This window comes from Geotrypetes seraphini, chromosome 6 (assembly GCF_902459505.1).
Source record: "Geotrypetes seraphini chromosome 6, aGeoSer1.1, whole genome shotgun sequence".
Taxonomy (NCBI): Eukaryota; Metazoa; Chordata; class Amphibia; order Gymnophiona; family Dermophiidae; genus Geotrypetes; species Geotrypetes seraphini.
This window is the reverse complement of record NC_047089.1, coordinates 15,122,595-15,148,816: the sequence shown is the minus strand read 5'-3', so window position 1 is coordinate 15,148,816 and position 26,222 is coordinate 15,122,595. Positions and strand designations below refer to the sequence as shown.

The 26,222-nt window shown below is 45.3% G+C and overlaps 1 protein-coding gene across 1 annotated transcript in view; it reads right to left on the bottom strand.

Moving 5' to 3' along the window:
- Nucleotides 1-26,222, bottom strand: part of ACER3 (alkaline ceramidase 3) — a 79,899-nt gene that overhangs the window by 36,463 nt on the left and 17,214 nt on the right. Inside the window, exons 3-5 of the mRNA XM_033950129.1 lie at nt 22,909-22,961; nt 7,953-8,005; nt 6,246-6,327 (exon numbers count right to left, since the gene is read on the bottom strand). Coding sequence (XP_033806020.1) covers nt 6,246-6,327; nt 7,953-8,005; nt 22,909-22,961 — 188 coding nt within the window. The remainder of the gene's footprint in view (nt 1-6,245; nt 6,328-7,952; nt 8,006-22,908; nt 22,962-26,222) is intronic.

Sequence of the window (26,222 nt, the reverse complement as noted above, 5' to 3'; positions counted from 1 at the left end):
CAGACTAAAGATAAGAGTCACTCAATGGTTGCGAAGACAAGCTGTGACGATGTTTATACTTGGACCTGTACTGGTCAGATGACGAAGAGGAAGTCGGAGATTGTGGGTGCTTAGAAGCACGCTCATAAAGACTCTGCTGCTTGTGATGCGAGGAACGATGTTTCTTAGAGACGGAACTGAAATCGTAGATCTGTGACGTTCAGAAACATGGTGTGTCCTTTTAGAAAAACACTTGCTGAAATGAGAATGACGAGTAGGAGATGATTGACGATGCTTGGACAAACTTGAATGATGAGGAGAAGCTGTGCAGGATCGTCGAGAGGTGCTTTGATGTGGTACCGAAGAGCCATCGGCAGCACTGGAAGATCTTGTGGCATCATGCTCAGGCCGAGCCGGTACCGAGACAGTTGGTGTCGGCATCATGAGGCGAAACATGTTCCCAAATTCTAGGCGGAAAAGCACATCCAGCTTTTCCTGAAAAAAAAAAGCACCGGTACCAAAAGGTGCCTCAGCTCGCCTTGGGAAGGGTGACTGATGATGATGCAACCCTTGATTGAGAAAAGGCGAGCCAGAGGAGAAGTCGTTGCTTAGCCAACATGATTGGACTCAATGCTGTTGGCTTTTTAACTAGCTTACCAGAAGGAGGCGCGATGTCCTCAAACACCGGGGTCGATGCAGACGTCTTTGATGTCAATGGCTGAGATGATTTATCTCCATCCATGTTACTGCCAAATACTGTAACTTGCAGCTTTTAATGGTGCGTTTTTGAAGGGAAGAACAACCAGCGCAGGACTCGACACGATGTTCCAGGCCAAAGCACTGGAGACACTAGCAATGTGGATCAGTCAGAGAAATGGGCCGTTGGCACCTGCTGCACTTCTTGAATTCTGTCAACGGGCGGGACATTGACAGGAAGACCGCCTCAGCCAAATTAAACTCAATGGCTGAGATGAAAAAAAGGCCCCATTGGCAAACGCCCGCAAAAGGGAAAAAATAGAACCCTGCTTTTTTTTTCTTACAAAGAAAAATAAAACGGGAGAAAAAACCACGAGAGCGGGTAGGCAACAAGGCAAAAAACTGACCGAAGTGCAAAATAAGACTTCTTACTTCCGCAAAAAACTAAGAACTGAGGAGATGAGCGCCTAAGTCGGGCAGGAAGACATTCGCACATGTGCGGTGCAATAATTTGCAAACTTTGTAAAGTTCTTAAAGTGGTGATATACTTATAAATCTGTCCATACCGGGGCTCTGTCGACCACATGTGAGCATATGCTGCCTGTTTGTCCAGGGATAATGTCTGCAACCTCTGAGGGAATTACACTAAGGTCATGCTGCTGGGCTGCCTTAGTGCACTGAGTTGCTAACTGCATGGGGATGACCTCATAAACTAAAGTGTTAGAAGCACTTGGAATTCCTGTACTCCGACACAAGGTAAGATTAGCCAGCACACCAAAACTTTTAGCCATTGTCGGCAAAATCATGGCCAGGATCGCAGGCAGTCAGACTTCCTGATTTATGTGGCAAAAAAGAAGATACCATGCACAGGGAGATGTCAGCCCCTGTAAATCTGAGGAAAACTCCCTGTACGACAAAGCCTGGCTCTTCGAGACTCTGCTACGATAGTTTACAGGAAAAAACACTGTAACTATAAAATCCATTAGTGACTCCTCTTGTAAGGGCTCAAACGGAGCCTTACTGAGGTCCTACAAGATAATGTTAAGATGCTACATCGGGAATGATTGTCGCATAGGAGGATGCAGCTATAACACTCCCTTCAAAAAATCTGGCTACATCAGGATGGAAAGCCAAAGAACTTTCTCTACTCGAGCCAGAAAATGGAAGATGCCTGCCATCTGCTTCTACCTGGCTTAGGGTTTTCTCTCTGACCGGGGGCAGTTTCCCTAGTTTCACTCCCCTAACATTATTCTTGCCATATGTGACTATAGTATTCTGTTAGCTTGATTTTTCTATGTAGCATTCTGTAGTAGTTTGGTTTATTCAGTTTTCATAATAGAGGAGGGATATTTATAAAAGGGAGGGGAGACAGGGTTTTTGTTGATCCTTGCTCTGTATTATTTGTGTTTATAAAATTACAATTATACAGAATATTGTCTGTTTTTATACTTTAATAAAATAAGTTCAGTATAAAATCATAACTATTCGAGGCTTGTGCGGATGGGATCTGACAGTTTGCAGGGCAAGGACAGGGACTAAGCTTGTAGGACAGGAACGAGCTTGCGGGGACAGGGCGGGAACAGTGATAAATTTTTTCCCTGTGTCATTCTCTATACTGCAATCATAGGACTGCAGGACCCAGATCTGTGGGACGCTCCGGATCTTGGGGAGAGAGCAGACTATTGGGCCATTTTCCAGGCGCTCCTGGAGAAAGGTGAGCACCACTGTGATCAACAAAGAGCCTGTTCTTCTGAATGCCCAACGTCCCGGTCGGAGACCTCAAAACTCTCCAGAGCCCACGCATGCAATTGGGGGGAGGAACGCAATCAGCCCCAATCCTGGACAAACCGCCACAGAGCCTGCATTCAAACCCAATAGCAGGTGAACCTGGAGCAAGCTATGCTCCCAAGAGAACGGTCCCTAAGCTCCCTAACTATGAACGCAGGCTTTCCAAATGGGTACACTGCAGCAGCCAGCCCTTGGAAGCAGACCCCTTGCCTCAGAGTCAGCAATCTCCCACAGCCAGAGCTGTCCCCCAAGGGAATCCTCTGCAGCACGAAAAATAAGCCACACAAATTAGTAGAAAAAGGACTGAATTTAAAGAAAAATAAACACAAGAAGTAAAAACAAGCTCTTACTGTCTTGCTTGTAGGAAAACAACCGAGGAATTGGAAGGCAGTTCAGAGGTAAGAGAAAAGGAGCAAAAATATGCAAATGAAACTTCCAGCAAGAGTTCTTACGAGAAGGGATTGACTACTCAAAGGCTCAGGAATAAAGTAGGGTTTTACATTGAACCAACACTGAAACCTGACTCCCACATCAGGAGCAGCATTTCAAAAGTTCAGTCATAAGATAAAGAAGTATTCACAATTACACAACAGAGACTGCCAATCTGTTTAGTCCCAAGGAACTTGAAAGACCAAAACATCAGAGAAAATCTTTCAGAAAGCAAAGCTACTTACCTGTAACAGGTGTTCTCTGTAGACAGCAGGGGGATGCAGCCACATTAGTTGGTGGAGTCCTCTGACTGAGCCTGTGGGTTGGTGCTCTCCCTAGCTATAGAAACATAGAGAAACATAGAAACAGACGGCAGATAAGGGCCAAGGCCCATCTAGTCTGCCCACCCTAAAGTCCCTCCCCTACCTTCGCCCTGTGAATAGATCCCTCCCCTACCTTCGCCCTGTGAATAGATCCCATGTGACGATCCCATTTGGCCTTAAAATCAGGCACGCTGCTGGCCTCGATCACATGCAGTGGAAGACTATTCCAGCAATCAACCACCCTTTCTGTGAAAAAGAATTTCCTGGTGTCAGCTCGTAGTTTCCCTCCCCTAATTTTCCACGGATGCCCTCTTGTTGTCGTGGGACCCTTGAAAAGGAAGATATCTTCCTCCGTCTCTATGCGGCCCGAGAGATACTTGAACGTCTCGATCATGTCCCCCCTCTCTCTGGGCTCCTCGAGTGAGTATAGCTGCAATTTGTTTAGCCGCTCCTCGTATGGGAGATCCTTGAGTCCCGAGACCATCCGGGTGGCCATTCTCTGAACCGACTCCAGTCTCAGTACATCCTTGCGATAATGCGGCCTCCAGAATTGCACACAGTATTCCAGATGGGGCCTCACCATGGATCTATACAATGGCATAATGACTTCCGGCTTTCGGCTGACGAAACCCCTGCGTATGCAACCTATGACTTGTCTTGCTTTGGATGAAGCTTGCTCCACTTGATTGGCAGCCTTCATGTCCTCACTGACGATCACCCCTAGGTCACGTTCTGCTTCAGTTCTTGTTAGGATCTCGCCATTTAGGGTGTAAGTCTTGCATGGATTTTGGCTGCCCAGGTGCATAACTTTGCATTTTTTGGCATTGAAGCTGAGTTGCCAGGATCTAGACCAGCGCTCCAGTAGGAGTAGGTCGTGCATCATGTTGTCGGGCATTGAAACATCATCTATTGTGCATTTGCCCACTACATTACTTAGTTTGGCGTCATCGGCGAATAATGTTATTTTACCCCGAAGCCCTTCTGCCAAGTCCCTTATAAAGATGTTGAATAGGATTGGGCCCAAGACCGAGCCCTGTGGCACTCCACTGATCACCTCCGTCATTTCAGAGGGTGTGCCGTTCACCACCACCCTTTGAAGCCTACCTCCAAGCCAGTTCCCAACCCATTTCGTCAATGTGTCACCTAATCCTATAGAACTCATCTTGCTCAGCAACCTGCGGTGTGATACGCTATCGAATGCTTTGCTAAAGTCCAGGTACACGATGTCCAGGGACTCCCCAATATCCAGCTTCCTTGTCACCCAGTCAAAGAAGCTGATCAGGTTGGATTGGCACGATCTCCCTTTTGTAAATCCATGTTGACGGGGATCCTGTAGATTCTCCTCATTCAGGATCTTATCCAATTGGTGTTTTATTAGAGTTTCCATTAGTTTGCTTACTATCGATGTTAGACTCACTGGTCTGTAGTTTGCTGACCAGTGAGTCTAACATCGATAGTAAGCAAACTAGTTAGCTTTGAGCCTACTGAGCATGTGCAGGATGTCCTACACCTGGAGTCCCTCCCCTCGTGCTGTAAGTTTTGTCTTTAGCAATATAACAAGTCAAGATGAGGGGACGGTGGGTGGACAAGTGTGGCTGCATTCCTCTACTGTCCATGCAGTCCCTCCAGCCGGTACCCCACCACCACCACCACCGAAGGGCATGCTCCTCAAACCCCCCCCCCTAAGCCCACCTGGACCCCACAGTACCTTTTAAGTTAGCCAGCCAGAGGGATGTTTCCTCTCTATGGCCGGCAGGCCCACCTCCAACTGAATGGCGGGGATGCACCAGGGAAGGATCTTAAGGCCCTGATTGGCCCAGGCACTTAAGGCCCCTCCCCTTTTTTTCCTGAGGAGATAAGAGGGGAAAGCTGCGACTGTACAGGAACGGTTGAAGAAAAAAACTGACAGGTTGCGGGAGGGGCTCCAGGTTTAGGGCATCCTGCACATGCTCTGTAAGCTAAAAGCTTACTATAGCTAGGGTAGAGCACAGGCTCAAAGGACTTCACCAACAAGTGTGCCTGTATTACCCCTGTTTGTCTCCGGAGAAACTTTTATATGTTTGTTTGTTTTTTTAAGAGGTAGAAGAAAAGAGGCAGAGGAGTAGTAGTAGTGGAGAAGGAAAGGATCTGGCATCACCAAGTTTACACCTTAAACTTATTAGTACCTCAACCCCAGACTCAACTGAACCTTTAGAAAAGGACAAGAGACCACCAAGGAATAGACACAAAGCTGGACAGAAGCTGCTATCTGCCAGCTGGAGATAGAAAATACTAGCTCAGCTCATTATGGGCATAATCCATTAGTTTGAAATGATCCTTTGGTGATCGATGATTATATCATAGTATTCATACTATAGTTTTATAAAACAGTATACAGTGTTCCCCCGGTCATTTGCGGTTGGCGGTTCGTGGTCCCAGTCATTCGCGATATTTTCCGACTGCCGACCAGAAGAGGCAGGAGAGAGCAGCCGGAGTGCCGGCGAGTGAAGGAAATCACTCACTGTATGCTCCGACAGCCTCTTCCTGCACTAAAGTCGGGCCTTACCAATCAGGAGCTGCTTTGACACACCCGACTTTAGTACAGGAAGAGGCGGTCGCAGCATAGAGCGAGTGATTTCCTTCACTCGCCGGCGCTCCAGCTGCTCTCCCCTGCCTCTCCCGCTGCCCTCTCCAGTCTCCCCCACGAAAAACCGTATTCACAGTTTGTCAAGATTTGCAGGGCTTCCTAGAACGGAATCCCCGCGAATTTCGGGGAGTACTATATTATCACTGAATTGTTCAGTCTTCTTACTTTGTGAACCGCCTAGAACTCTTTGGGTGTTGGCGGTATAAAAAAATAAAGTTATTATTATTATTTTCAGAGTAAGGTTAAACTACATTTTACATATATACAGGCATGTAAATATCCTATAGTTCATAACACAGATTTAGAACCCTATGGTTCAAAACACAGATTTAGAATTAATATTTCAAATCTATTTGGCTTTTCTTTCCCCAGACAAAAATTTGAAACAAAAACCTTGTACTTACTATTGTTACTATTAAACTGAAAAGGATTAATATAAAAACTAGAAGGTAGTTGTACGAGTTTCTGTGCTTGAAACATTCATATCTGGAAAAAAAAAGCAAAAGAGCATTAAAGCACTATGATGAGAACCTAGTCCCATTTTCCCTAAATTTTTTTTTTTTTTTTTAGTTTTACTAACATTTTCAGAGAAATAAGAACAAATAAAACATCTTGTACCTCAGAACTATAGCAACATAAATGGTAGGTACATGTGGTTTCAAACTTCAAGTTTTATTAAAGATCCTATATAACACTTGGGGCAGATTGCTATCACAGCAATTTACAATATAATTTTATTTTTATATATATATATTTTTATAATTAATAGTACAGAAGGAGAAAAGATAGAGAATAAGAGTGAAAAGGGAGGACCTTCATTGCTAATAGGAAAAGATTAATAGCATAGAAGAGGAGAAGGGGGAGTTTGCTGTGTCTCTGAGCTGATCAGCAGGTCATTGTCCATGAAATTGAAGGACTATTCTTTGCACCCACCCACTCTATCCAACCAGGCATATCCCCCCCCACACCAACCTCCCTCCATTTTAAACCACCTTCCCAGAACAAGATGATCATAAAACATACCAATAAAAGGACATTTCCACACCCATATTATATTAAGTTATATAACTTCCATAAAGTCCCTCCATCATTTCTCACAGGAGTGGCCTGATTCTCAAAACCACGCCATACGTTAGGAGGCAAAAAGTGCCCTACCACCGCCTAACTTAATTGGTTTAATTGGTGGTAAATGGCACAGTAATTGATGTAATTTAAAACCAATTATAAAGTAATTAAAAAATGTAGGCGCCTGCAGGCACCTATAAAGAACATTGTCCAAGTCATAAGAACATAAGAATAGCCTTACCGGGTCAGACCAACAGTCCATCTAGGCCAGTATCCCATCTTTGCGGAGGCCAGTCCAAGTCGCAAGTATCTAACAAAACCCAAATAGTAGCAGCATTCCATACTACTGACCCATGTGATTCAACAGCAGACTATGGACTTTTCCTCCAAGAACTTGTCCAAACCTTCTTTAAAACCAGCTACATTAACTGCTGTTACCACATCCTCTGGCAACGTGTTTCAGAGCTTAACTATTCTCTAAGTGAAAAAATATTTCCTCCTATTGGTTTTAAAAGTATTTTCCTGTCACAACTTGTTTTAAAGATTTTATTCCATTTGCTATGTGAGGGAAAAGGGGGAGGAGGGGGGAGGGGGTTATTGTTTGGAGGGAAAAGGGGGAGGAGGGGGGGAGGGGGTTATTGTTTGTTACTTAACATAATTTTATTTAAATTTCCTTGGCTTAAAAGTATGTTCCTGTAACTTCATTGAGTGTCCCCTAGTCTTTGTAATTTTTGATGGAGTAAAAAATCAATCCACTTGTACCCTCATACCTGAAAGAAAACATATTGCATTTGGGGATGGATGGAGATGGGTGATGGGGGGTGGGGGAATTTTTGGTTGGGGTAGTGGGAGGTGAGGTTTGTGGGGAGACTTTAAGCCAAGTACTGAAGAGTGACAATATGTGATTAGAGCATCCTTTTGTATTTTATGGCATTTGATGTTATGTAGGACTTTTTAGCCTTGTTTTTGAGATTGATTTTGAAAATGCCATATTTTGGTTCAATTAAAAAAAAAAAAAGGTGGGGGGATTTTCCATAAGCACTTACAGGCAGTAGACAAGAACACAGCTGCTGTAGATCATTGGCAATTCATCCAAAAGCTGAAAGAAAAGAACACATAGGAGAAGACCCAAATATGAAAATCAGATGATGTCCAAATATTAGAGAGAAATGTGGTGCTTGTGTGGAACAAATCATATTAAAAACAATATGCTACAAATGAAAATATATCAACATAACCACAATGTATTAAAGTGCTGTCCTCACTGTCCTGCCAGAGCATACAGCAATGTTACTTACCGTAACAGTTGTTATCCAGGGACAGCAGGCAGCTATTCTCACTAGTGGGTGATGTCATCAGACAGAGCCCCGGTACGGACGTCTCACAAGCACGTGTTGCTTGTAGAAACTTAAAGTTTCTAGATGCCCGCACCGCGCATGCGCCGGTGCCTTCCTACCCGGAGATCCGGGCGTGTCTCCTCAGTTCAGGTAGCTAGCCTGAGAAGCCAACCCAGGGGAGGTGGGTGGGACGTGAGAATAGCTGCCTGCTGTCCCTGGATAACAACTGTTACGGTAAGTAACATTGCTTTATCCCAGGACAAGCAGGCAGGTATTCTCACTAGTGGGTGACCTCCAAGCTAACCTCAGTGGGATGGAGGGGGAGTTGGCGACTTAAGAGAATAAATTTTTCAATACTGTTTGGCCAAACTGTCCATCCCGTCTGGAGAGGGTATCCAGACAATAGTGTGAGGTGAATGTGTGAACCGAGGACCAGGTGGCAGCCTTGCAAATTTCCTCGATTGGTGTTGATCTGAGGAATGCTACTGAGGCTGCCATTGCTCTGACCTTATGGGCTGTGACCTTACAAGGAAGTGATAATCCAGCCTGGGCATAGCAGAAAGAGATACAAGCCACCATCCAATTAGAGATGGTGCGCTTTGATATGGGTCTTCCCAGCTTATTAGGATCGAAGGAGACAAAAAGTTGAGGAGTGGATCTGTGTGGCTTGGTGCGATCCAGGTAGAAAGCCAAGGCACGTTTGCAGTCTAGAGTGTGAAGGGCTGATTCTCCGTGGTGAGAATGAGGCTTAGGGAAGAATACTGGAAGTACAATGGATTGGTTGAGATGAAATTCGGAGACCACCTTAGGCAGGAATTTCGGGTGAGTGCGGAGGACCACCTTGTCATGGTGGAATACTGTGAATGGTGGGTCCGCCATCAATGCCTGGAGTTCGCTGACTCTGCGAGCGGACGTAAGGGCTACAAGGAAAAGCACTTTCCAGGTGAGATACTTCAGAGGGGCCCTGTTGAGTGGTTCAAACGGGGGCTTCATGAGGTGGGAAAGGACTACATTGAGGTCCCAAACCACTGGGGGTGGTTTGAGAGGAGGGTTAACATGGAAGAGTCCTTTCATAAATCTGGCGACCACCGGATGGGCCGAGAGGGGTTTCCCTTGTAGAGGCTGGTGGAACGCCGCAATAGCGCTCAGGTGGACTCGTATGGATGTGGACTTGAGCCCAGATTGAGATAGGTGTAGGAGATAGTCCAGCACGGAGGATAAGGAAGCTCGCTGAGGTTCCTTTGACTTAGAAACACACCATGAGGAGAATCTGGTCCATTTCTGGGAGTAGCATTGTCGAGTGGCGGGCTTCCTGGAAGCTTCCAAGACCTCCCTCACTTCTTGTGAGAATTGGTGAGGGGTTACGTTGAGAGGAACCAAGCTGTCAGGTGGAGAGACTGCAGGTTGGGATGAAGTAGTGATCCTTGATGTTGAGTAAGTAGTGAAGGAAACACTGGAAGTGGTACTGGTTCCCTGCTGCTGAGTTGGAGTAGGAGGGAGAACCAAGGTTGTCTGGGCCACCGAGGAGCTATTAGAATCATGGTGGCCCGTTCGAGTTTCAGCTTGACCAGAGTCTTCTGGATCAGCGGGAATGGTGGGAACGCATATAGAAATCGTTTCCCCCAGTTCAGTAGGAAAGCATCTGCCTCGAGGCGATGAGGGGTGTAAATCCTGGAGCAAAACTGAGGCAGTTTGGCGTTGTGGGGAGCCGCAAAGAGGTCTATCTGAGGCGTCCCCCATTGCGTGAAGATTTGGTGAAGGGGGCTGGAATGGAGAGTCCATTCGTGCGGTTGTAGCAGACGGCTTAGTTTGTCTGCTAAGACGTTGTTCTCCCCCTGGATGTATACTGCTCTGAGTAGGGTGTTGTGGCGCACCGCCCAGTCCCAGACTCGTAGAGCTTCCTGGCAAAGGAGGGCCGAGCCCGTGCCTCCTTGCTTGTTGATATAATACATGGCGGCCTGATTGTCTGTGCGAATGAGGATTACCATGTCGTGGAGTAGGTGTTGGAAAGCTTGGAGCGCATTGAAGATGGCTCTGAGTTCCAGTAGATTGATTTGGTGTAGTCTCTCCGCATTGGTCCAGAATCCTTGGGTGCGGAGACCCTCCAGATGGGCCCCCCATGCGTAATTCGACGAATCGGTCGTGAGGACTTTCTGATGGGGGGGAGAGTGCATCAGCAAACCTCTGGATAGATTCGAAGAGGTCATCCACCAAAGTAGAGACTGCCGAAGAGCAGGTGTGACTAAGATGCGTTTGGATAGTGGATCGGATGTCTGATTCCACTGTGATGCCAGGGTCCACTGGGGGATCCTGAGGTGGAGTCTGGCAAAGGGTGTCACATGTACTGTGGAGGCCATATGGCCCAGGAGCACCATCAGTTGTCTCGCCGGTAGGGTTTGGCGAGTCGACACCGACTGGCAGAGATGAAGAAGAGACTCCATGCGTTGCCGAGGTAGGAATGCTCGGAGTCGGGTGGTGTCCAGGACCGCTCCGATGAAGGGGAGGGACTGGGTGGGTTGTAGATGAGACTTGGAGAAGTTGATCTCGAAGCCCAAATTCTGGAGGAAGTAGGTTGTAGCCACGGCCGCCGAAGTGACCTCTGGGGCTGACGGGGCCTTGATGAGCCAGTCGTCGAGGTATGGGAATACCTGTAGACCCCTGTCCCGGAGTGCTGCGGCCACTACCACCAGGCACTTTGTGAAGACTCTGGGGGACGAAGATAGGCCGAATGGTAGCACTCGATACTGTAGGTGCAGATTTCCCACCCGAAATCTGAGGAACTTTCGGGAGGCCGGGTGAATGGGGATGTGAGTGTAGGCCTCCTTGAGATCCAGGGAGCATAACCAGTCGTTCTGCTCGAGGAGGGGGTATAGAGAAGCCAAAGTCAGCATGCGAAACTTCTCTTTGACCAGGAACTTGTTGAGGGCCCGAAGGTCTAAAATGGGTCGCAGGTCGCCCGTTTTCTTCGGGACGAGGAAGTACCGGGAGTAAAACCCTCGGTTCAATTGGTCTGACGGGACCGGCTCGACAGCCCGAAGCTGGAGTAAGGTTTGGACTTCCTGAAGAAGAAGGGCGGTCTGCGTCGAGCTTGAAGGATACTCTCTTGGGGGATGGTCCGGGGGGACCTGGTTGAATTGAAGAGAGTATCCTTCTCTTATGATGGTGAGGACCCATAGGTCCGTAGTTATGGCCTCCCATCGATGGTAGAAAAGATGGAGGCGGCCCCCTATGGGAGAGGCCGAGGTTATGCTCCCGGGGGGGGCGTCAAAAGGGCTGGGGGGCCTTAGGTACGGCCGGTGGCTGAGGTTTTTGCTGAGACTTCTGGGGAGGTTGTCTCTTCGCAGGCTGCCTCGCAGCGGGCGTTTGTCTGGGCATGTAACACCGCTGGTAAATCAGGGGTGGCCTGGAAGGTCGAGACTGTTGAGGTTTGGGTTTGGGCCGCAGGATGGATTGAAAGGATTTTTCATGATCCGACAGCTTCTTGGTAACAGTTTCGATAGACTCATCGAACAGGTCAGCTCCAGCACATGGTACGTTGGCGAGTCTGTCCTGAAGGTTGGGATCCATATCGATGGTACGGAGCCATGCCAGGCGACGCATCGCTACCGCGCTTGCGGCGGCGCGTGCCGAGAGTTCGAATGCATCGAAGGAGGATTGCATCAGCTGGAGGCGTAATTGGGAGAGAGAGGCTACCACTTCCTCGAACTCGAATCGAGCTTGGTTGTCTATGAACGGAGTGAACTTGCGGAGCACCGGCAAGAAGAACTCCAAATAGGAAGAGAAAAAGAAGTTGTAGTTTAGCACCCGTGACGCCATCATGGAGTTTTGGTAGAATTTTCTACCAAATTTGTCCATCGTTCTCCCCTCTCGGCCCGGCGGTACAGAGGCGTAGACCTGGGAGGGATGAGAGCGTTTTAGGGAGGACTCGACCAGCAGGGATTGGTGGGAGAGTTGGGGGCCCTCGAACCCTTTATGGTGCACGATGCGGTATCGAGCATCGAGTTTGCTGGGAATCGCCGGTATGGAGTACGGTGTTTCGAAACACTGCATGAAGGTCTGATCCAGCAATTTATGTAGGGGGAGCCGAAGCGACTCCGTTGGGGGGTTAGGTAAATGCATGGTGTCCAGATACTCTTTGGAGTATCGGGAGCCCGTGTCAAGGGTCACATCCAGATCATCCGCCATTTGTCGGAGGAATGATGAGAAGGACAATTGTTCCGCCAGCGTCGGTCTGTGGGACGGGCTGGCGGAGGAGGAGGCCTCCAGGTCCGTGGACATCGGGGAGTGACAAGGAGAATCGGGCACCGGTGTCTCCTCGTACTCTGGGCCCCTCGGAGGGGACGCCTCTGATGAGGAGTATCCCCTACGTTGCAGTTTTTTCTGCGGTGACACTTCCGAATAGCGTGAGGAGTGCCAGGATGAGTGTCTCGATCGGTGCCCGTCTCGGTGGCGGGACGGGGATCGGGATCGTCTGTGCATCGCATGGTCTCCCGAGGTCCCCAAGTGGATAGGGCTGGAAGCAGTGGATCGCCACTGGGTTTGCGATGCGGGTTCCTGCGATGCTACCCAAGTCTGGTAAGGAGTACGGAGGAACTCTTCCTGACTATGCCCAGGGCTTCGAGTATCGATCGAAGGTCTGGTCCCATGTTGGCGCGGAGGCGTAATGGGTTCTAATGGCGGCATGTCGGTAAGCGAGGCTTGCCGCGTGGGTATCGCCGCCCTCCCTCGTTCGTCCTCGTCGGTTGTCGAGGTCGAACGGTGTGGGGGAGGGGGAGGGGGCGGACCGCCCCTTTGGACCGGTACCGGGAGGTCACCCTGTATGGCAGCGATGAGCCCGGGTCCGATGGTCTGCATGAGCTCAACGAATTGAGCTTCCAGCACGGACCGTAGCGAAGCCGATAGGGAGGGATCCGCACCGAAAGGGGGTCCTCCTGCACGGGCATCGCGCTCCTTCGAGGTCGAGTGCTTCTGCTTAGTAGCTTTCGGCACTTTGATGACCATTGGTGGCACTGTGGAAGGAAGAGGTACCTGAACCGAGGAGACCGGGGCAGGCACCGACGTCGAGCTCGTGGATGGTGTCGGGGCGAGCGATGCCGGTTTCACCGCACTCGATGCAGGAGGAGTCGCTGCCGGTTTCGCCCGCACCGGGGAGGTATCAGATGAAGTGGAGGCTGAGGGATCCTTAGCTGCGTCCATCTTGAACATCGATTCCCACAATAGGCAACGCCGCTTGAAAGAGCGTGCCGTAAGGGTAGAGCAAGGCCCGCACGATTTCGGGATGTGGTCAGGGCCCAAACACTGCAAACAGCGCCAGTGAGGGTCCGTGAGTGAAATCGCGCGTTGGCACTTGCTGCACTTTTTAAAACCGGTGATTGGCCGGGACATAGGCCGGAAAATCTCTGCCGCGAGGTCGAAGCCCGTGGGCCTGAGCCACGTGGCCGGCCCGTTCGACCCGCCGGAGGAAATAATCTTCTCCTTTTTTTTTTTTTTTTTTTGAAAAAGAAAAAGAACTGTTAAAGTAATTAAAAGAAACGAAAACGAAAACGCGGACAAGGAAGGCAAATTTAACTGAATTCAGCTAGCGCATGAAGAAGTTGAACTTCTCAGCTCCGTGGAAAAGAAAGAACTGAGGAGACACGCCCGGATCTCCGGGTAGGAAGGCACCGGCGCATGCGCGGTGCGGGCATCTAGAAACTTTAAGTTTCTACAAGCAACACGTGCTTGTGAGACGTCCGTACCGGGGCTCTGTCTGATGACATCACCCACTAGTGAGAATACCTGCCTGCTTGTCCTGGGATAATGCCACGTATTAAATTTCTGTATAATACTCCCCTCCTCCTTGATTCTCAGATATCTGTACACAGTTCTTTGGATTTTCCCCCAAAAGATATTAACACATTCAAAGTATTCTAATACCAACATAGATGAATGTTTTACTGTGTGGGTTTAAAGGAAAGATTAGGTTCTTATCTCAATAATCTTTCTAGTAAAATGGCATACGAGTCTTGAAGAAGTGGGTAATTCACCTCTAATCATTCTGTCTCCTATATCCCTGCTCTGTGCTCTTGAATCTCCTCAGTTCATAACAAAGCAGTTGACAACCACTACAAAAGGAAAAAGAAAGAGGAGGGGCATGAAGAACTCGCCAAACAAATTGCTCTGCCATTAAACAAAAATACAATTAAGAAAACCAGTGTCAATAGGACAAAAAAAAACCCAAACCAAAACCCAAGGTGGAGCCCAACAAGCCACCCACCTGAGTGCAACCGGCACTAACACTTATATGGTTTGCGCAGTCTCCCATTCATTTGCTATTTTAAAAATATATATATATATAGTACAGAGAGTTATCTGCATACCTCCCCAAGGATATCTCTGGACAATGTGGAGATCTCTTCAGATCTGTTTGACAGGAGAAGGTCAAGCATCTAGAACACACACACACGTCTGAGAAAGTAAGCGGGCTAAATCAAAATCTGACAGGGCGGGCCTTCAAGACTCATATGCCTTTCTACTAGAAAAAAAGATTATTGGGGTAAAAACCTAATCTTCTCTTCTAGTGCAAAAGGCATACAAGTTTTCAAGTGGAACGTATCAAAGCAGTCTCCTGAATCTAGGATTGTACATAAGAACATAAAAATTGCCGCTGCTGGGTCAGACCAGTGGTCCATCGTGCCCAGCAGCCCGCTCACGTGGTGGCCCCCAGGTCAAAGACCAGCGCTCTAAAATGAGTCCAGCCTCACCTGTGTACGCCCCAGTTTAGCAGGAACTTGTCCAGCTTAGTCTTGAAACCCTGGAGGGTGTTTTCCCCTACAACTGACTCCAGAAGAGCGTTCCAGCTTTCCACCAGTCTCTGGGTGAAGAAGAACTTCCTTACGTTTGTACGGAATCTATCCCCTTTCAACTTTAGAGTGTCCTTTCATTCTCCCTACCTTGGAGAGTGTGAACAGTCTGTCTTTATCTACTAAGCCTATTCCCTTCAGAACTTTTAATGTTTCGATCATGTCTCCTCTTTTCAAGGGAGAAGAGGCCCAGTTTCTCCAATCTCTCACTGTACGGCAACTCCTCCAGCCCCTTAACCATTTTTTTGTCACTCTTCTCTGGACTCTTCTCTGGTAGATGAGCCTGCTGCTAACACCAAGGACCCAAAAGTGGTGTCCCTTCGTGCTATAAAATTTCATGTAACTATGAAGAAATAGCCTTATGAATCCATCTGGAAATGGAAGCTTTAGAAGCTGGCACATGCAATCTCAGAAACTTCCTGTGAGCCGGAAAGCTGGGATTATGCAATAAGCCTCTGTCAAATCCAGAGAGGTTAGAAATTCTCCCAGTGCTACCAAGGCAATGATTGAACAGTCTCTATTCGGAAGCAGGGCAATTTCAGCACTGCATCAGTCGACTTCAGATCCAGAATTGGTATCTAGTCGTCCGAGTCTTTCTTGAGTTCTAAGGCTTGAATATTCAGAAGCAATTTCACTATTGCTCGGACCCAAATTTGTTTGAGAAACCTCTTTGTGAATTCTTACCCTTACCAAATGTATAAAGAAACCTGTGAAATCTCTTTCATATGACAATTTTGGCTAAAGAAACCCAACTATGCAAGTTATAATTCCATTTGTATTTCATCTGCGTCTGGCAGATTCTCTTTGTTGTAAACTGCTCTGAACTGTTAAGGTATAGCAGGTTATAAATAAATAAATTATTATTACGTTAAGTCACTTGCATCACCAGCGAGACAAACCGCTCCTGAAAATCCAGAGCTAGCGATACAACTTTACATAGTCCTAGTAACCTGCAAAGAAAGATTAGGTTCTTACCTCAATAATCTTCTTTCTTGTAGATGTGTCTTGTAGTCCTGAACTCTAGGATCACCGTATATACTCGAATATAAGTCGATCCGAATACAAGTTGAGACCCCATTTCCTCCCCCCAAAGGAGGAAAAATGGTTGACTCAAATATAAGTCGGATGGCTTAATATTCAAATGTCCTACATTGCCAGGTTCTGCACTCAGCTCCTCTCCCTGCCAAGTTTTGCACCCAGCCCCCTTCCCTCCATGCCCTGCACTAAGTCCCATTCCCTACCAGACTGTGAACCAAGCCTCCCCCGTCCCTGCCAGACTCTGAACACTATCCCACCTTCCTTTCCTGTACCCTCTTCCCCCTAAAAAGAGCCAACCTCATCAGTGATGTCACAATTGCTTGATTGTCCTGTATTCCCCTCTGCCCTCTAACCTAGCCAGCAGATTAATCATGCCCCTTAACTTAAACCACCTAGTGGTAGGCCGTGACAGGAGGGATCCCTCCCGTCTCCTGCCCCGGCTGACACTAATAATTACCACCCTCCCTCCTTCCCTCCCTCGCGTACCTGTTTTCTGGTGGTCCAGTGTGTATCCCGCGCTGAAAACCTCCTTTGTAAAGGTAGTAGCCAGCGGCGCACCTAGGCCAGCATACAGGAGTGAGCTCTTTGTGCTGCCAGCTGGCCCTGCACTGCTCCTTGATAGGCTGCTGCGAGAACCGCAAATCCCACAAGAACTTGCAGCAGCCTATCAAGGAGCGGTGCAGGGCCATTCGGCAGCACGAAAAGCTTGCTCCTGCATGCCAGCCCGGGTGCACGCTGGCTACTACATTTACAATCTTCAGGAGGATTTCAGCGAGGGATACACACTGGACCACCAGGGAACAGGTACGCAAGGGAGGGAAGGAGGGAGGGTGGTAATTATTAGTGTCGGCAGGGGCAGGAGATGGGAGGGATCCCTCCTGTCCCGGCCTAAGGCAGGACTGCAGAAGTCCAGGAGGGTTTCAGGTGGTCAACGGGGGATGACCCGAATATAAACCAGGACCTCCATTTTTGGGCCCAAAATCCCGGTTTATATTCGAGTATATATGGTATCCATCTGAACCATCAAGTTGGTTGCAGAAGAATGTCATACATCTTTCAACTCTGCCTCCTTCCCGGTGCTAGCTCCTGCCTCCTCAGTTTGTACGAAAGCAGTCAAGAACCACTAAATAGGTAACCTCTGTTCTACTCTAACAACTATAACAAAAATGCTAATAAACCCCCATAACAAAAACTATGTACTACCAGCACTAACATTTATGGAGCTTGTAGCTACTCATATGTCCTGTCATCAGGCAGAAACACAGCTGTACCGTTTCATTCTTCTTCATTTTTTTTAACACAGCTTAGCTGAGAGGCAGAGAAATTCTCCAATTCATACATATATTCTACACGAGACAGAAAGCAGGTAAAGCACACCTATGGGGCTGGGCTTCAGGACTACTAGACACATCTACAAGAAAAAAAAAAGATTGAGATTATATTTTTTTCTAGTGCAAGGTGTCTAGTAGTTCTGAACGCTAGGGATATACCAAAGCAGTCCCTTGAATTTCAGGCTAGACTACTGAGCCAACCTTCAACATGGAAGACCCAAAAGAGATATCCTTCTTAGCTGCCATGTCCACTCTATAAAACCAGGGAAAAGGTATGAAGAATAGACCATGTAGCTGCTCTACAAATCTCCTGAGATGAAACTGCCTAAGCCTCTACCCATGAGGAAGTCGCATCTCTGCTAGAATGTGCTTTCACCGAGATTGGTGGTTGCTCACCACAGCCAATGTACACAGGAGAAATTGCCAGCCTAATCCATTTGGATATGGAAGCTTTAGACGCTGACTTCCCTCACTTGGCTGGACATGGCTTGGGAATCTGCTGTCCGGTAAGACTTTAGGGCGATAGTTCGTCACTATTCTTATGGTATAAGTGATTTATGTACAAGTTGTATACGATTTTTGGTGAATCAAAGGAAGGACATACTTCAGAGTTAAAATATCACTTTTTTTTTTTAATTCTTTATTCGTTTTCAAACTTTCATCAAGTGCACAGAAATCATAATAAACACTATTAATTAGATCACTTGAACATCTTATCATTGTATCTTATAAATATAAATGCAAACCTCCCTTCACCCTCCCTCTAAGCCCATTATTCATTATAAGATCATAAACCCTCCCATTAAACCCTTCCCCTCTTTCAACACTAAGTGGTGTATAATTAATAGAAAAATTGCATTTAATCATGACAAAAAGATGTTAATGGCTCCCATAATTTTATAAAACTTTTATACTTTCCATTCTGTACCGCCAATGATCTTTCCATTCTATATAAGTGACACAACGAATTCCACCAGAAATTAAAATTAAGTTTACTGTGATCTTTCCAGTTATTAGTAATGTTGGATGGCAACTCCTGTCATGATCAATAAAAGTTTATTGTTACTCGATGATATCTGACTCTTTTTTCTCATGGACATTCCAAATATCACAGTATCATAAGATATATATATATTTTTTTAACAGAGTTAAAATATCACTGATTAACAAATATCACTGAACTCAAGATCTGTATAGCAATGTTTTAGATTCTGGCATCTATAACATCTGCTTGTAACTCTGAAAAATGAACTATATTTAATTTTTTTTTTCTTCCCAATTCTTTATTCATTTTTTAAAAACTTACAATAAGTGTAAGCATTTATAACATTTTAAACTCAGATACAACACTTAATGTTCTGTTAAAATCCATATCAGAATTTATCCCCCCTCCCCCCTAATCAATAACATTCTTTAAATTCAAGAAAACCTACCAGAAACCCCCATGCCTATATACCTTATTTAATATTCAAATCAAAAAACCCTCCCCCTACCCTGGATGTGCTTTTTTAAGGGGAAAAATATTCAATCATTACAATATTTTGCTAATGGCTCCCAAATCTCCTGAAATTTTCTAAAATTCCCCTGCTGTGTGGCTATTGTCCTTCCCATTTTATAAATGTGACATAAAGAGTTCTACCAGAAACTGTAATTAAGTCTCTTCCAGTTTTTCCAATTACTCGTAATCTGGCAACGTTTATTATTTTTAAGGTACATGACATGAATACTAGTACAAAAAGCACAGTTACTTACCGTAACAGGTGTTATTCAGGGACAGCAGGCAGCTATTCTCACATATGGGTGACATCATCAGCGAAGCCCAGATACAGAAGCTCACAAGCACACTTGTTTGAAGAAGCTAGAAGTTTCAAGTCAACCGCACCGCGTATGCACGAGTGCCTTCCCGCCCAGCGTAGGGCGCATCTCCTCAGTTCAGATAGCAGAGAAGCCAACCAGGGGAGGTGGGTGGGTTGCGAGAATAGCTGCCTGCTTTCCCTGGATAACACCTGTTACGGTAAGTAACTGTGCTTTATCCCAGGACAAGCAGGCAGCCTATTCTCACATATGGGTGACCTCCAACACTTAATGTTCTGTTAAAATCCATATCAGAATTTATCCCCCCTCCAAGCAAACCAGAATGGGATGGTGGGAGTGTTGGCAATTTAGGAGAATAAATTTTGTAATACTGTTTGCCCAAACGTTTAAGGGCTCAAGGTTGAAGAGTAGCGCAGCGCTCGCACGACTTCGGTTGATGATCCGGCCCAAGGCACTTGAGGCACCAACGGTATGGATCCGTGAGGGAAATCGTACGCTGGCACTGGCTACACTTCTTGAAGCCCGTTGCTGGCCGGGTCATAGGAGGAAAAGCAGCCGCCGCAAAATCAAAGCCCCTGCAGCCGAGCAGCCTGCCCCAGCAGCCAAACGGAAGAAAGTAACAATTTTTTTTTTTAAAGAAAGAAAAAGAAAAAACACAAACCGCGGTGTAGAGAAGGCATGAAGTAACAAAGTTAAATGCAGAGAGTCAAAGATGGACTTCTCAGCTCCGCGGAAAACTGAGAACTGAGGAGACGCGCCCTACGCTGGGCGGGAAGGCACTCGCGCATGCGCGGTGCGGTCAACTCAAAACTTCTAGTTTCTTCAAGCAAGTCTGCTTGCGAGCTTCCGCATCCGGGCTCCGCTGATGACGTCACCCATATGTGAGAATAGGCTGCCTGCTTGTCCTGGGATAATGAACAATATTAACGAAAGATTAGGTTCTTACCTCTGCTAATCTTCTTTCTTGTAAATCCACATTTTATCCCGGGACCAGTGGGTTTTATGCATCTCTGACCACCAGGCACTGTAGAAAGATATGCTAGCAGAGGGAGGCATTATGGCTTCAGTCATCTGACGCTTTCTACAATGTTGGTGGTTAGAGATGCATAAAACCTGCTGGTCCTGGGATAAAGTGGGATTGTATAAGAACTATGCAATATCTCTGCCTACTTCAGGCAGTCTGAATAAGCGATCTTTTCTTTCCTGTCATCCAATGACATTCCTTTCTTTTTGTGCTTTTGTATTTTATCATAAGCCACTTGGACCTTTTTAGCTTTAGCAGTATAACAAATATTTTAACAAACAACATACTACATGCAGAATACTACTAATACATAACATTTTCTAATAAAGTAAAACAATGCAACAGAACCACTGAATTATCCCTGAAGTGTCCCTCTATCCCCACTGCTTTAAACCTTCCTTTTCAAATAAAAACTAATAGGAAACTTTTTTTTTTTTTTTCCAAATCCTGGACAGTTAAGTATAAGGAGTGGTGCACCCCTCTGGAGAACTTGTCAGTGTGCCAATTGTATCTCCCTGTAGGTGTAGGTGTGTGTGGTTAAAAAACAAAGACATTATGAAAAATAAATGGTAGTCTTAAAGACAACTCTCCCTGTAGGCAGAGATCCTATGGTACCTCTGAAAGCTAGGAATGATAAAGAAGGGGATCACAAACAGATCGGAGAGGGTTATCATGCCGCTGTACCGGCCATGGTGCACCCTCACCTAGAGTATTGCGTCCAGCACTGGTCGCCGTACATGAAGAAGGACATAGTACTACTCGAAAGGGTCCAGAGAAGAATGGTTAAGGGGCTAGAGGAGTTGCAATATAGCGAAAGACTAGAGAAACTGGGCCTCTTCTCCCTCTAACAGAGGAGATTGAGAGGGGACATGACCGAAACATTCAAGGTACTGAAGGAAATAGACTTAGTAGATAAGGGCAGGTTGTTCACCAAGATAGGGAGAACAAGAGGGCACCCTCTAAAATTGAAAGGGGATAGATTCCGTACGAACATAAGGAAGTTCTTCTTCACTCAGAGAGTGGTAGAAAACTGGAATGCTCTGCCGGAGTCTGTCTTAGGGGAAAACACCCTCCAGGAATTCAAGACAAAGTTAGACAAGTTCCTGCTGAACCAGAATGTACGCAGGTAGGGCTAGTCTCAGTTAGGGTGCTGGTCTTTGACCAGAGGGTCGCTGCGTGAGCGGACTGCTGGGCACGATGGACCCCGGGTCTGACCCAGCAGCAGCAATTCTTATGTTCTCATCAAATGAGGACCTGTGGGCTAAGACAGCTATTGCTTACACCTTATGAACAATTTGGAAAACAGCTGAAAACTTTCCTCTTTTCAAAATTCTTGACTTAATATCTTTCATTGTAATATTTTAGTACGTTTTTGTAAACCGCATTGAACTAATGTTTATGCAGTCTAGAAATCTGGTGTTATGTTATGACTAGAGAGCTGAACCCACTTTGGGCTCAATCAGAGGAAAAGGTCCATTGGTCAATGTAGATGATCAGGGATTGGTCAAAGGACTATCTTGAATACTGCAGCTTGTGGGCTGCACCTTGGAGGTCAGACCCATACTAAAGAAATCCTGCTGCACCAGTACAACATCTGTGTAGTAGCGTTTTTGCCCTGACAAGACGCTCTCATCGTGCTTTGACTGCTATTTGTTTCCTGGCAGTTTTTGCTGTCCCATATTCACGGCAGTATCCATTCATCCCCTCATGAAGGTATCTACAGATGCCGAAACTGGGATCCTAGTTGGGATAATCTAGGTTATCAATATGAACATTATACCATTGGCTGTCTATTTTTAGCAGTTTTTTCACTACTTCAGCTTGTCTGCGGTGTTCTTTGCTCACATGTTTAAAGACAATAGACTGTTTTCAGTCCAATTCTTTATATGTGAGGTTGCAAACCATTGGACCGCTGAGGAAGGCGTTTTCGCCGAAACACGGACCATGTAGGATCCGGTTGGATTTTTACCACTGTATTTTTTATCATTGTACTTTTTTCATTGAATTTTCATGTTTTTATATGGCAGTGTACAATAAATTTTCTCCAGAACATCTGTATCCACAGTTTTTTGTTTTCATCTGTCTATTTTTATGACATTATTTTTATTACCTTAATAAAGTATTTCCCTGGTTTATATTTGACATCTCTTTTGCCTCTTTGTGCACCAGTACAACATGCATCTGCTCTAGAGCAGGGGTGTTAAAGTCCCTCCTCGAGGGTCGCAATCCGGTTGGGTTTTCAGGATTTCCCCAATGAATATGCATGAGATCTATTTTCATGCACTGCTTTCATTGTATGCTAAGATCTCATACATATTCATTGGGGAAATCCTGAAAACTCAACAGGATTGTGGCCCTCGAGGAGGGACTTTGACACCCCTGCTCTAGAGGAAGAAAATACTGACAAGTTTCAGACTGCACCACTCTTTATATCAGTGGTGTCACCGAAGAGTTCATCTTCTCTGCCTCTATCTGCTGGTATAGCAACATAACCCATTGGTCTGGACTGATCTAACGAGATGGAAAAGGAATTTCCTATTTACATACTGCATGTTTCCTTCTCTAAGGGTGATGTACACCAAAGCAATAAAAATGATGAACTGGTAACCACTTACCTGCATTTCATACTGAAGCGTCATATGATAGCACCAAGACCCCATTCCAACAGCTTAAATCAAAATTAAAATGCAAGGCATTAGTAAAAGCACAACTGCAGAAGAATATTGTAAGCACACACCTAGAGAGATCATAAACAAAATAGGGCTCTACCTTGTTCAAAGTGCTTCATATTCCCAGGCCTTTACCCACCAGAGGCAAAGTGGCCAGTTTTCTACCTCCACCCCCTTCCATCTCCTCTCTCCTGCAAATCTTCTTTTAAAATACTTACTTACTGCCTCCCCTATCCCTTTCACTGACCTGGAATCATATGGAAGGTAGAACTGGATGATTGGGCTTGAATGTAAGAAAAACATGTACTCTACTAAAAGAAAATCCAAATATTCAAACCATTGACCTTTGGGATCTCTTTTTTTTTTTTATGCCGTACTTATTTGTACAGAATCTGGTTTGCATCTGAATAGAAAGCATGTATGTAGGTAAATAAAGTAAAACAAAAATTAAACAATGTTGTCACTTTAGATCCTATCCAGAAACAAATCTCTAGTCACCAGAATAGCAATACACATATATAAACCCTGATTCAAATTAAGTAAACTAGTAAGATCTCTTGCCCACAAAGCACTTTGCCTGGATCCAAAGATTAAAATATAAAAACTGACCCAATCTGTTCAGCATTATTTAAACACAAGGCATCCAGCAAAGAAATGCACTATGCAATACAGAATGAGAAGGAAAATAGTGCTAAATGCACTGAAAAGCTGTATATATACTGTGTATAGCGGTATATAAGAAATAAATTATTATTATTATTATTATAAAAAAATTTAAAAAAAAAAGTCAAACGTACAGAAACAGTGATGCTGCAAGTCATGAAAACAGGCACACCTGAGGCATTTTCAACGGAGAAAAAACACAAATACTATACATACAATACAGGTAAGGTAAAAGATGTGTTATGTTACTAATGCTAGGGATATCATTTGAGGTTTGATGCAGGTGGCTTTACCTGCATAGAAGACTTTAAAAAAAAAAAAAAAAGATTATGTACTTATCCTGGTGAGACATGAATACGTGCTATCCTGCAGAAGGAGCCCACTCCAGATTTTTGTCTATGCCTCTGCTCTACTTCATTAAGCTGCTTAGATCCTTCAACAGATAGTACCCAAGCACAGAGAGCCACTAAAACATAACTTGAAGCGGTCCAGAGGAAGGCGACGAAAAGAAGTACAAGAAGAGACTGGAAGACCTAAACATGTAATACTCTAGAGAGGAGGGGCAGGGGAGATACGATACAGACATTTAAATACTTGAAAGGTATTCATATAGAACCAAATCTTTTCCGGAGAAGGGAAAATGGTAAAACTAGAGGGCATAACTTGAGATTACAGAGGAAGACTTAGGAAATTCTTTTTCACGGAGAGGGGGTGGATGGCTGGAATGCCCTCCCAACGGAGGTGGTGGAGAGGAAAACTGATAGAATTTTAAAAAGCGTGGGATAAACACAAGGAATTATCATGAACAGCAAAAAGATTTGACAACATAACCCCTCTCCTTAAAAAAGCTCACTGGTTACCCATAGAATTTCCTATAAAATAGCTTTATTAACTTTCAAAATATTAACAGTTAAAGCCCCAACATTCTTCGAAAGGTACCTTATCCCATACATCTCAACTAGAAGCTTTAAGATCAGAGGAAAAAAAACTGTTTGTGGTCAAGTCGCTAAGAATTATAAATACAACACAAGAAACTATCTTTTCAGTTACAGCTCCTAAAATATGGAACACGTTACCAGCTTATATTAGAGAAGAAAAATCACTCAATAAATTTAAAGGAATGTTATTGAATGAGAGTCTCAAGAAAGGGACTTGGGGGTAATGGTGGACATGACAATGAAGCCGACAGCACAGTGTGCAGCGGCCGCTAAGAGAGCAAATAGAATGCTAGGTATAATCAAGAAGGGTATTACAACCAGAACGAAAGAAGTTATCCTGCCGTTGTATCGGGCGATGGTGCGTCCGCATCTGGAGTACTGCATCCCAATATTGGTCGCCATACCTTAAGAAGGGTTCAGAGGAGAGCGACACGTCTGATAAAAGGTATGGAAAACCTTTCATACGCTGAGAGATTGGAGAAACTGGGACTCTTCTCTGGAGAAGAGGAGACTTAGAGGGGATATGATAGAGATTTACAAGATCATGAAGAGCATAGAGAGAGTAGAGAGGGACAGATTCTTCAAACTTTCGAAAAATAAAAGAACAAGAGGGCATTTGGAAAAGTTGAAAGGGGACAGATTCAAAACGAATGCTAGGAAGTTCTTCTTTACCCAACGTGTGGTGGACACCTGGAATGCGCTTCCTTAGGGCGTAATAGGGCAGAGTACAGTACTGGGGTTCAAGAAAGGATTGGACAATTTCCTGCTGGAAAAGGGGATAGAAAGGTATAGATAGAGGATTACTGCACAGGTCCTGGACCTGTTGGGCCGCCGTGTGAGCGGACTGCTGGGCACGATGGACCTCAGGTCTGACCCAGCGGAGGCATTGCTTATGTTCTTAAAATGCTGGTTATATAAGGATGCTTTTCAGACCTGATTTATACATGACGATTTCATGGTTTTTTTTAAGAAAACAAAGAATCTTTTATCCTCCCATTGTTCAGACCTTTATGCCATCTTTCTAAGAAAGTCTTACCCTCCCCATGTTTTGACCTTTTAAGTTCTCTTTCCTATACTTATTGTAGTTCTTCCCTCATCCCTTATGTGCAAGTTTGTAATGTCTTTGTCTCCATTGTATTTAAATAATATGGACCCCTGCTTTCATTTGTAAATCGTTTTGAAACTATGATATCGCGATTGAATCAAAATTTTAATAGAACTTGAAACCTGAAGGATCTCTAATTAGAAAACAAACAAATGATATAAATTAAAGAACTAAGGCCGGTATTGGACAAACTTGTATGGCTTGTGTCCCATATGTAGTGATTAGGATAGGATGGGCTGGGGAGGGCATCAATGGGAGCTCCACTAACTTGAAACATGAGGAAGTTACTGGCCACACTTTTTACAGCAGATATCCTGCAAACAACGGGATGGTTGGATATGCTGGAGTGAGCTTAGATGGCAACTTCAGCAGTTGGAACCTAGCACAATACCAGGTGGATTTTAGTCTATGGCCCAGAAATATCAAAGAAACAAGCTGTGTAAATACATGAATTAAGTTTACATAAACATAACATAAAATTTCTAGACCGCATAACCTTAAAGTTCTATGCGGTTTACAAAAGATTATGGGCTTCTTTTACGAAGGTGCACTGA